Consider the following 12059-nt stretch of genomic DNA (forward strand, 5'->3'; position numbering starts at 1 on the left):
TAAGTTAATTGTATCCAGTTTGCAAATTAATTCCAATTCAGCGGTCTCTCGTTGGAGTCTGGTTTTGAAGTTTTTTTTGTTGAAGAATTGCAACTTTTAGGTCTGTAATCGAGTGACCAAAGAGATTGAAGTGTTCTCCGACTGGTTTTTGAAAGTTATAATTCTTGACGTCTGATTTGTGTCCATTTATTCTTTTACGTAGAGACTGTCCAGTTTGACCAAGGTACATGGCAGAGGGGCATTGCTGGCACATGATGGCATATATCACATTGGTAGATGTGCAGGTGAACGAGCCTCTGATAGTGTGACTCATGTGATTAGGCCCTGTGATGGTGTCCCCTGAATAGATATGTGGACACAGTTGGCAACGGGCTTTGTTGCAAAGATAGGTTCCTGGGTTAGTGGTTCTGTTGTGTGGTGTGTGGTTGCTGGTGAGTATTTGCTTCAGATTGGGGGGGCTGTCTCCCAAGATCTGTGAGAGTGATGGGTCGTCCTATCCTGAAGGATAGATCCTTGATGTGTTGGAGAGGTTTTAGATGGAGGCTGAAGGTGATGGCTAGTGGCGTTCTGTTATTTTCTTTGTTGGGCCTGTCCTGTAGTAGGTCACTTCTGGGTACTCTTCTGGCTCTGTCAATCTGTTTCTTCAGTTCAGCAGGTGGGTATTGTAGTTGTAAGAATGTTTGATAGAGATCTTGTAGGTGTTTGTCTCTGTCTGAGGAGTTGGAGCAAAGCAGTTGTATTGTAGAACTTGGCTGTAGACAATAGATCGTGTGGTGTGGTCTGGATGAAAGCTGGAGGCATGTAGGTAGGCATAGCGGTCAGTAGGTTTCCAGTATAGGGTGGTGTTTATGTGACCGTCACTTATTAACACGATAGTGTCCAGGAAGTGGATCTCTTGTGTGGACTGGTCCAGGCCGAGGTTGATGGTGGGATGGAAATTGTTGAAATCATGGTGGAATTCCTCAAGGGCTTCTTTTTCCATGGGTCCAGATGATGAAGATGTCCTCAATGAAGCGCAAGTACGGTAGGGGCATTAGGGGACAAGAGCTGAGGAAGCGTTATTCTAAGTCAGCCGTAAAAATGTTGGCATACTGTGGGGCCATGCGGGTACCCGTAGCAGTGCTGCTGGTTTGAAGGTATACATTCTCCGCAAATGTGAAATAGTTATGGGTGAGGACAAAGTCACAAAGTTCAGCCATCAGGTTTGCCGTGACATTATCGGGGATACTGTTCCTGACGGCTTGTAGTCCATCTTTGTGTAGAGGGCTTCTGCATCCATAGTGGCCAGGATGGTGTTTTCAGGAAGATCACCAACGGATTGTAGTATGGGTAACATTCTTGGAACTATGTTTATTGCTGTGAGGTTAGATATGAACTGTGCTGTATACATATGGCCCTTTGCCAGATAAACCAATATTCTACAGAGCTTCTAATTATGCAGTGCTCTCCAGTAAGAAACAGGAGAATGTATCTGTTTATATGGGTCTGTAGAGAAACATCTCTTTGCTTGACAGTAACTGTGTATGCTCAAACAGAAACTTTACATAACACTGTGCTTATGCTGATGCATAGAAGCATGGTACTAACAATAGAAAAGAATTTAAAGCAACACAAGAAGTCTTCACATAAAAATCAGAGGCTTGAAGCTGCAGCTCTGACATAAGCAAAAGTGCATGCCGAGTAAGGACTTCAGGCTCAAACCTTCATTGCTCAGTGATCTACTCAAGACAGAGCCCACTCTTCACCAAATGGTAGTTGACTTGCCATGGGTGAAATAAATTTACTTGATGAAACTCCATCATGGCCTAACTCATTTGCTTCTGAGGTTACGAAGAAGCTCCTATGTTCAATAAGCATATGGTTTACAGGCTGATGTGTTTCAAACCTTTGTAATTCTCTGTTCCCTTTTGAAAGCCCTACTTAAATTACATGTTAATTTTAGGCATACCCAGTATTTTAATAACAAGCCTTTGTGAGTATCTTAATGTGATCACAAAATCCAGTCTCTTAAAATTCAGTCCAAAATGCAGAAATCATGGGCTTTTTTGTGCTGAAGTGATCAGTTTAATGCTGAAGTGATCAGTTTCCTGGAACAATGTTAAAATGGCACTACCCAATGCCAGTGTAGTTAGAAAGCTTTATTCATAGGAGTTTGCAACTTGCTCTGGACTGAAACTTGTCAGACTACACATTTCCTGAAGCTAACTGGCTTAAATATGGATTTTCTCTTAATATCTCTCAAAAGGTTTTTATGGTCATTCAAGTAAATAATTTGCATTTTGGAAAAAAGCAGTTACAATACCCATTATGGTGGCTAAATATTGTGGGATTTTAAAACTAGGTACACATGCATTTTCATAATTATTTATAACTACAGTGAAGACCCAAGTGAACAAACTACTGTTCATAAAAGAGAGGTACGGAAGAGATTTAGTTAAGCTTTGCTATTTATGGGTCCTATATGAGACTTGACATGAAATACTATAGAACTGCATAATTTTGGGTGCTCAGATAGTGGTCGTGGGCATAATATAGGTATCCTGACCCCAACCCTGCAGTTGAAACCATGCAGATGAATCTCTTGAAAGGGGCGCTGCATAAAAATGTTGATATATGTATTTTTTTTATCTACAGTGTGATTCGTCACAGAGACGTTCGGGCTTGTCACTATGGTTTGATAGACAAATTCCGTCTCCAAGTGTCTGAGCAAAGCCAGAGGAAAGCATTAGGGCGAAAAGAAGTCATTGCTACACTACTTCCATCTGCAAAAGAGCAACAGCAAAAGGAAGAAGAGGAAAAAAGAATAAAAGAACATCTGGCTGAAAGTGTCTTTTTTGAGCAGACTTTGTGTCAACCAGGTAGTTAAAGTCTTACCTAGCCCTCTTCTAGATCAAACAGTTTGGTATAGCTGAAATGACTGGAAAGAGGTTAAACTATAAGAAAGAGAGTCTAAATTAACTCAATTTTTACTTTCCTGTAAGAGTACCCTGGTTATTTGTTAAGAGTGGTTATGGTGCTCCAAAGCCCATGCTATTGCTGTGTTGCTTATATCCTCTTTAGTCAAATGAGAGAGCTATAAACTACCATGTGCCCCTAAAGTTACATTTGCTATCCAGAGTTTTGTTCATTTGAGTAATGGGTCTTTTAAGGGGCCAATCCTTCTACACAAGCAAATTCCCACTGACTTCAGCAGGAGATGTGGCTACAAAAGGATTGCAGGACCATGCCCTTGGAGACTAATTTGTTCTATCAAAGTGTGTCTCCAAGTGTATTTTTGTCTGTGTCAGAACTTTAATTCTCCACCTCCTGACCAGCAGCAGATACTTTCAGACACTTTCCACACATGGCACTTCTTTTGTGCCATGTTCCTTTACCTCTGAAATGTACAGAAAAGTGGAGTTACAAATATCTGCTATGCACATGCAGTAGTATAGAGAGTAGCTGATGTACCAACAGCCATGGCTGAAGCATGAGCTCTTGCAAATTAGGGGTGGCAGGGCGAGAAGGCTTAACTCCTTAATTGTTTTGTCTTCTAAAACAAAATTCTAATCTTTACTTGCCTGGCTGAAAATGCACCTTCCTCCCCACCACCCCCAATCTCTCTGACAGCTTAATTCCAGAAAAGGCAAGGGGTGGGATTCACAAGGGGGACTTAAGTGCTGAAAGTGGCAATTAGGCACCTAAGTCCAACATTTAGGCACCACTGGCTTGCACAAAAGCCCTGCACAGCTGCCACCTAACCCTATAGAGGTGCCTAGAATCCAATGGCTCCTATGTTTCCACCATTAAAGTACTGACACTGCCCAACAGCTGAGTGCCTAATTCACCTAAGTCCCAGCAGGATTCACAAAATAGGCATTCCCCTGCCCCTCTTGCCTTCAGGGTCCAATCTGGTAGGTGTGCTTAGGGTAGTGGTTCTCAACCAGGGGTACACGTACCCCTGGGGGTATGCAGAGCTCTTCCAGGGGGTACATCTAGATATTTGCCTAGTTTTACAACAGAATACATAAAAAGCACTAGCGAAGACAGTACAAACCAAACAAATTTCATACAGACAAAATGAGACAGTAAGCAATTTTTCAGTAACAGTGTGCTGTGACACTTTTGTATTTTGATGTCTGATTTTGTAAGCAAGTAGTTTTAAGTCAGGTGAAACTTGGGGTACACAATACAAATCAGACTCCTAAAAGGGGTCTAGTAGTCTGGAAAGGTTGGGAACCACTGGCTTAGGGCATGTCTAAACCCACACAAAATGGTGAGGGCAGTGTCCCCCTTATGACCTTTATCCCAGGGGTTAGAGCACACAGGGTGTGGGAGACCTGGATTCAAGTTCTCCCCGCATATGGAGCAGGGATTTGAACTTCGGTCTCCCACTTTCCAAGAGAATTGCCTAGTCACTCTGCTGTGGAGCAGATCTCTCCTATTGAAGCTGCCCACTTTGTATAAATAATTAACTATACAGTGGCCCAAAGAGAGAATGACGAAGTCCCACGTGTGAATCCCACCCTAGGTAACTTTGCATAGAATTATAGAAGAGTAGGACTGGAAGGGACCTCAACAGGTCATCTAGTCCAGTCCCCTGCACTCATGGCAGGACTAAATATTATCTAGACCATTCCTGACAGGTGTTTGTCTAACCTGCTCTTAAAAATCTCCAGTGATGGAGATTCTACAACCTCCGTTGGCAATTGGTTCCAGGGCTTAACTTCTCTGACAGGAAGTTTTTCCTAATGTCCAACCTAAACCTCTCTTGTTTCAATTTAAGCCCATTGCTTCTCGTCCTATCTTCCAAGGTTAACGAGGACAATTTTTCACCCTCCTTCTTGCAACAACCTTTTTTGTGCTTGAAAACTATTGTCATGTCTCTCCTCTTCTCCAGACTAAACAAACCCAATTTTTTCAATCTTCTTTATACTTCATGTTTTCTAGACCTTTAATAATTTTTGTTGCTCTCCTCTGGATGTTCTCCAGTTTGCACACATCTTTCCTGAAATGTGATGCATGAGAGAATTCCTCTTGTTAAAACAAAATAGTGACCAACTGTCTCTACATAATGTAAGTCCCAGATTGGCAGGGGAGTTGTGTTCTTCAGTTGAATGTATTTTGGAACAGTTTTAAAAAAAGATATTGTAACCATGAGTGTTCCCACTTGATAGTGTAAAAAAAAATAACAGGTTTAGGGTCTGATCCCAAAACCCAGTGGTGAGTTTCCATTGACTTCCATGGGATTTGAATCAGACACATACATGATCTCTTATGCCTCTGGTTTTAAATCAACCACTAATTGATGGAGATTGGGAAGAAACTTTGCTGTGGTCACGCTATTTCATTACGGGGTTCCTTGTACCTTCCTCTGAAGCATCTGGTACAGGCCACTGTTTGAAACAGAATATTAGATTATATGGACCAGTGAGCTGATGCAATATGGCATGCCGGTGCATAAGAATTTAGTTTGTTACCATAATATGTTTGCTGACAAGAATGGAGCAGACAGAGCAGAGGAACAGTATAACGAGTATACAGACATGCAAACTAAGAACATCTGATTGGTAGGGTTAAAATGGGACCAGCATTGCTGGCATCCCTCTCAGAACTGCAAAATCAATTTTGAAAACAGGAGCCATTTTCATGTATGCTTTGAATTCATACTTCAAAAAACTAGGTATAAAACTTGGCTAAATGCTAATGGCTCTAAAGATTCTGTGGGAAGATCTTTCAGACTCCAACATATCAGTAACTCTCTTTTTAAAAAATGGGGGGGCAGTAATACTAAGTGTTTCTAGAGCCTTTGAACAGTTACCTACTGTACTACAACCAGTAAGGTGTGCTAAGAATGGGGTTCTATCCTTGTCTGCATTCTCTTTTGGCAACATTGGACCTTGTGTGTTATTAGAAAATGGGCTCTAGTGGCTGAATCACTGTCCCCTACTGGGTTAGTGGTGTTCTATAGCCGTAGTGCAGGTGCAGCTCCATCATGGAAGGAAGACAGTGCTGGGATTTTAGTTTAAAATCCAAACCTTTTATGCAGGGGAGGGGCCTCTTCTACCCTGAGCACTGAAAAGGGACAGTTGTCAGGGATCCTACCCATTTAGGGTTGGGGGGCAGAGATGGGGACGTGCCAATTCTACTTTTCTCCCTTGATTGCAATTGAGAAGGGGGGAACTTTTTGGCCTAAGGGAGCCTGCTGCCTATCCCTGGCTGAGCTCTGTTTTGGAGCTGTAAATAAAGGGAGATTTCTTCAGGCTGTGCAGCACCTTTAAATATTCTTCCCTTGCTGACTGTCAGCCATGGAAGATCCTGTGCCCTAATAAGCCAGGGAATAGAGTCAGTGTGCTTGGCACATCCCCAAGCATTGCTGAAACATCCCATTGCCAGGTCGATAGTAATTAGCTGTCAGACTGCACAGCTGGAGAAGGGATGGACCTGGGCAGCTCTGTGAAGCCACATTCCAAGTGTCTGCCTCAGACCAGGGAGCAGCCTCCCCAGCTGCAGAACAGGGGGTGCTCGGGGAGTTTTTGCCCTTAGGTACTGTGACGGGGCAAGGCCAGATGGCTATAGAAAAGTAGTGGGAGATAGATATATTTGGTCCAGACTAAACAAATCCCTGGTGCCAGGTTAAGTGAAATGTAAGCTGCTCCAGGTCAATTAAGACACCTGGGGCCAATTAAGAACTTTCCAGAAGGCAGGGAGAAGGCTAGGTTGATTGGGACACCTGAAGCCAATCAGGGGCTGGCTGAAACTAGTTAAAAGCCTCCCAGGCAGTCAGGTGGGTGCGCATGTCAGGAGCCGTGGAAGGAAGTTGTGCTGTTGGAGAGGCTGAGTAGTACACACCATATCAGGCACAAGGAAGGAGGCCCTGAGGTAAGGGTGAAGTGGAGCTTGAGGAAGTGAGGGCTGCTGTGGGGGAAGTAGCCCAGGGAATTGTACATGTCATATTTCTAAAAGGTCAGCTACCATAGCTGATACTATTAGGGTCCCTGGGCTGGAGCCCGGAGTAGAGGGTGGGCCCGGGCTCCCCCCCCACCTTTGCCCCCTGATTAATCACTGAGACTGGGAGACAACAGAGACTGTGCAAGGAAGGATAGCTTCTCCTCACCTCCCTTGCTGGCTTATGATGAAAGTGGCTCAGTAGACTATGACCCTTGTCTCTAGAGAGAGAAGGGTTATGTGGAGGGTCACAGTGAGCCTCTGAGGCTAGCGAAATCCGCCAGGAAACGCGGGATCCACGGAGGCAAGGACAGAGCTTTGTCCCAACTGGTGTTAGAAGTGGGATTTCATTCACAGCGTGGCAGAAGAAAGAGGTTTTAAAAAAAAAAGTGCACTAGGGTTTTGGATTTTTTTTTTGTTTTGTTTTTGTTTGTTTGCTTTGTACCACAATGGAGGAGGTGGTCAGAGCTCTGGTACAAGCCATGGCAGCCCAGCAGGAGGCCACCCGGGTTCAGGCAATGGCACAACAGGAGTCTATGCGGCTACAGCAGGAAACCAATCAATTATTGATGAGCCAGGCAACCCAAGACTCTGCCCTCTTGAGAGAGGTGGTGGACCAGCTGAAGATCCTCACCACCCAGGCCCGGGGGTCCGACGGGATGCGAACCCTGAGGGCCAGTGGTTGTCTTCCAAAGATGACGTCAGGAGATGACGTAGAGGCATATCTCCTCTCATGCGAAAGAACTGCTCAGCATGAAGTGTGGCCCCAGGAGCAGTGGGCCAGCATTGTCGCCCCTTTTTTGTGTGGAGAGGCCCAGAAGGCCTACTTTGACTTGCCCGCCACGGATGCCACTGACTATACCCATCTGAAGGCAGAGATCCTAGCACGATCAGGGGTAACGGCAGCAATAAGGGCCCAGAGGTTCCATGAGTGGAAATACCAGGAGAACAAACCCCTGAGGTCCCAGCTATTCGACCTCATACACCTCGCACGGAAGTGGTTACAGCCCGAGGTGTGCAGGCCAGAAGAGATTTTGGAGACCCTGGTCATTGAGCATTACATGCGGGGACTGCTGCCAGATCTCCGCAAATGGGTAGGCCAGAACAATCCATCCACGTACGACGAGATGATCACACTGGTAGAAAGACGGATGACAGCCAGGAAACTGACCTGACTACCCAAGGAAGGCTCCTTTCGAAGCAAGCACCCGACCGCAACCCTGGAAGGTTGGGCAGCCAAACCCCTGGGGAGTCCTAGGTGGAAGAAGGGGGGGGGGGCGAAAACCAGTGGGGACCCCAGAAGGAAGGGATTGGCCTGAGTGGGGGGAACCCTGGGACTCAACCCCCTAACCCCTAGGATAGGGGAGTGATTAAAAGAAATTACAGATGTTATGCATGTGGGAAGTGGGGACACGTAGCAGCACAGTGTACCAGCACCGAGGAGCCTATGCAATGAAACCTGGGGGATTGGGAGGTCCCATGCGCCCTTATCCACCTCACGGGGGTCGCATTAGCCCCGCATAATTACACCAGGCCAGTGAGGATAAATGGAGCAGAGACTACAGTGCTTGTGAACTCTGGGAGTGCTATCACCCTCATATTGGGTAAGCTGGTAAAAAATAGTCAGCTACTACAAGCCAAACGCGTAGCAGTGACATGCGCGCATGGGGCCGTGAGCCATGACCCCACCATCCCAGTGGAGATAGAGGTTAAGGGAAACCCCATTGAGATGACCGTGGGTGTAGTTCCTAAACTTCCATATCCTGTAGTCATTGGGAGGGACTATCTAGGGTTTGATATTTTACTCCCCTGGAGAGGCTGGAGGGAGGTGGGGATCCTGAGGACAGCGATTCATCACCGGTGGAATGTCAACCCCCAATGTTCACTGAGATTTCTCAGGATCTGTTCTCAGCCCCCCGAAAGACCCAGAAGACAAAAAAAGAGAGGAAGGCTGCAAAGGCCTTGGGAACCCGGATCCTGACCCGGGGCCAGAAGACCTCCCAAGTAGGCAGATGGACGCGAGCGGCCAACAGAGAAACTTCCACCACAGAAGATGAGCCAGAAGCTGCCCCCAGCCATGACGGCGGCGAGCTGTTGGAAGAAGCAGAAGCTGGCCCCTGGGAGCTTGGGCAGGTTAGTCCCGGGAGAGAGACTTTTGGGCAGGACCAGGCAGAGGACCCCAGATATGATAATGCCAGGAAAGAGGTGGCCGAGATCAATGGGATACCCGTGGATGGGAAGGTATGGGGGAGGGATAGCTCAGTGGTTTGAGCATTGGCCTGCTAAACCCAGGGTTGTGAGTTCAATCCTTGAGGGGGCCATTTAGGGATCTGGGGCAAAAATTGGGGATTGGTCCTGCTTTGAGCAGGGGGTTAGACTAGATGACCTCCTGAGGTCCCTTCCAACCCTGATATTCTATGAAGGTCCGGAGTCCCGGACCTTACTTTATAGTGAAGAAAGATCTCCTATACTGCGTGGTGCAAATACAGGAGCAAGAGATACAACAACTTCTGGTGCCACAAAAAATCAAAAAGCCATATTGAGTCTCGCCCACAGTCACCTGTTTGGAGGACACCTGGGGTAGAGAAAACCCAGGCACGGATCCTGCGGAGGTTCTTCTGGCCAGGATTACATGAAGATGTCCGGCGACAATGCACCTCTTGTCCGGAGTATCAGTTACATAGCCCTCGCCCGCACTTGCGGGCTCCTTTGATATCTCTTCCAATAATAGAGGTTCCTTTCGAACAGATAACCATGGATCTGGAAGGGCCCCTAGAGAAGACAGCTCGGGGCCATCAACATGTGCTTGTTGTACTGGACTATGCAACCCAGTACCCGGAAGCTGTTCCCCTGCGCAACATGGCTTCCAAGACAATAGCTAAGGAGCTAGTACAGATCTTTGCCTGGGTTGGGCTACCCAAGGAGATATTGACTGATCAAGGGACACCTTTCATGTCCAAGTTGATGAAAGATCTCTGTTCATTGCTCCATGTACAAGCCCTACGGACCTCTGTATACCACCCGCAAACAGATGGCCTTGTGGAAAGGTTCAATAGGACCCTCAAGGCCATGATCAGGAAAGTGGTGAGCCAGGATGGGAAAGATTGGGATACTCTATTGCCTTACCTCATGTTTGCCATCCGGGAGGTTCCGCAAGCCTCCACGGGTTTCTCTCCATTCGAACGTCTATATGGGCGCCACCCTCGGGACATATTGGATAGAGCCAGAGAAGCCTGGGAAGAGGAGCCAAATCCCGGAAGGAACATAGTTGAGCATGAACTGCAGATGAGAGATTGGATAGCCTGAGTTACGCCCATTGTATGGGAGCACTTGGAGAGAGCACAGGAGACCCAGCAAACTCATTGTAACCACTAATCGAAGCTTCGACAGTTCCAACCAGGGGATCGGGTGATGGTACTGGTGCCCACAGCAGAAAATAGACTGTTGGCCCAGTGGCAGGGGCCCTACGAAGCCGTGGGAGAGGTGAACTATAAGGTGCGGCAGCCAGGCCACCGAAATCAGAGCAAATTTACCACATCAATCTTCTAAAACCTTGGCACGATCGAGAGGCATGCTTCGTCATGCAGGAGACCCTTCCCCAGGAGGATAACTTACACAAGCAAGTGAGGATATCATCTGACTTGACGCCAATCCAAAAGATCAAGACAGCCAACATGATTAATCGCAATATAGATGTGTTCTCTAGAAAACCAGGGCAGATGACTGAGACCTATCACCATATCCGCACAATCCCCGGAGCCAAGGTAACATTGAGACCCTACCGAATCCCAGCAGCCAAAAGAGAAGAAATCAAGGCTGAAGTAAAGAAAATGTTAGAATTAGGGGTTATTGAAGAATCTTACAGTCAGTGGTCCAGTCCCATTGTTCTAGTGCCTAAACCTGACGGTACCATGAGATTCTGTAATGACTTACGCCGACTGAATGAAATATCCCAGTTTGATGCATACTCCATACCACGCAACAACGAACTGGTTGACCGACTGGGTAGTGCCCGATTCTTGACTACACTGGATCTGACAAAAGGGTACTGGCAGATTCCTCTGACCAAAAAAGCTAAAGAAAAGACAGCATTCTCCACCCTGGATGGGCTATTCCAGTACACCATCTTCCCTTTTGGGCTACATGGGGCCCCAGCCACATTCCAGCGCCTCATGGATAAGCTGCTGCGCCCCCATACTAGTTATGCAGCTGCATACCTAGATGATGTCATCTATATGCCAGACTGGGGAACCCACTTGGAGAAAGTTGAGGCAGTACTGCGCACCTTAAGGCAGGCTGGCCTCACTGCTAATCCTTCTAAATGCGCCAGAGGGCTAGCAGAGGCTAGGTACCTGGGATATATTGTGGGAAGGGGCATAGTGAAGCCCCAAACGAATAAGCTAGAGGCAATTCAAAACTGGCCTTGGCCGACCTGAAAGAAGCAGGTCCGTGCGTTTCTAGGCATGGTAGGATACTACCGATGGTTGATTCCCCACTTTGCCACTAGGGCAAGTCCCCTAATGGACCTGGTGAAGGCCCGAGGTCCAGACATGGTAAAGTGGACTGACGCAGCAGAGGGGGCATTTACAGATCTTCGGACGGCCTTCTGTAATGACCCCGTACTCATAGCCCCGGACTTTAACAGGGAATTTATTTTACAAACAGACACTTCCAAGGTTGGGTTGGGAGCAGTTCTGTCGCAAATGGTGGGAGAAGAGGAACACCCAATCCTCTATCTAAGCAGAAAGCTTCTCCCAAGAGAACAGAAATACGCAGTAGTCGAGAGAGAATGCCTTGCTGTCAAATGGGCTATTGAGACGCTGCGTTATTACCTCTTAAGCCAGCGATTTACTCTTGTGACAGACCATGCACCCCTCCAGTGGATACAGCGGAATAAGGAAAAGAATGCAAGGGTCACCAGGTGGTTCTTATCCCTCCAACCATTCCAGTTCCGCATATGGCACAGGGCTGGATGCCACCATGGCAACGCTGATTGTCTGTCATGAGCATACTGCCTGGCGTCCCAAGTTGCCCAACTCTATGGTGTTGAGCAAGGGGGGGGGGAGGGCGGATATGTGACGGGGCAAGGCCAGATGGCTATAGAAAAGTAGTGGGAGATAGATATATTTGGT

The 12059-nt window shown here is 46.9% G+C and overlaps 2 protein-coding genes across 3 annotated transcripts in view; both read left to right on the plus strand.

Moving 5' to 3' along the window:
* Positions 1 to 12059, plus strand: part of MOSPD1 (motile sperm domain containing 1) — a 53202-nt gene that overhangs the window by 16053 nt on the left and 25090 nt on the right. For both annotated transcript variants that reach the window (XM_075132575.1, XM_048865287.2), the window contains exon 4: positions 2635 to 2858. In XM_075132575.1, the coding sequence (XP_074988676.1) occupies positions 2635 to 2858 (224 nt within the window). The remainder of the gene's footprint in view (positions 1 to 2634; positions 2859 to 12059) is intronic.
* LOC142073251 (SCAN domain-containing protein 3-like) lies at positions 2865 to 9054 on the plus strand. The gene is made up of 2 exons (XM_075132574.1): positions 2865 to 8154; positions 8840 to 9054. The coding sequence occupies exon 1, from the start codon at positions 7377 to 7379 to the stop codon at positions 8100 to 8102; it is 726 nt and encodes a 241-aa protein (XP_074988675.1). The 5' UTR covers positions 2865 to 7376; the 3' UTR covers positions 8103 to 8154; positions 8840 to 9054.

This window comes from Caretta caretta, chromosome 9, assembly GCF_965140235.1.
Source record: "Caretta caretta isolate rCarCar2 chromosome 9, rCarCar1.hap1, whole genome shotgun sequence".
NCBI classification, from domain to species: domain Eukaryota; kingdom Metazoa; phylum Chordata; order Testudines; family Cheloniidae; genus Caretta; species Caretta caretta.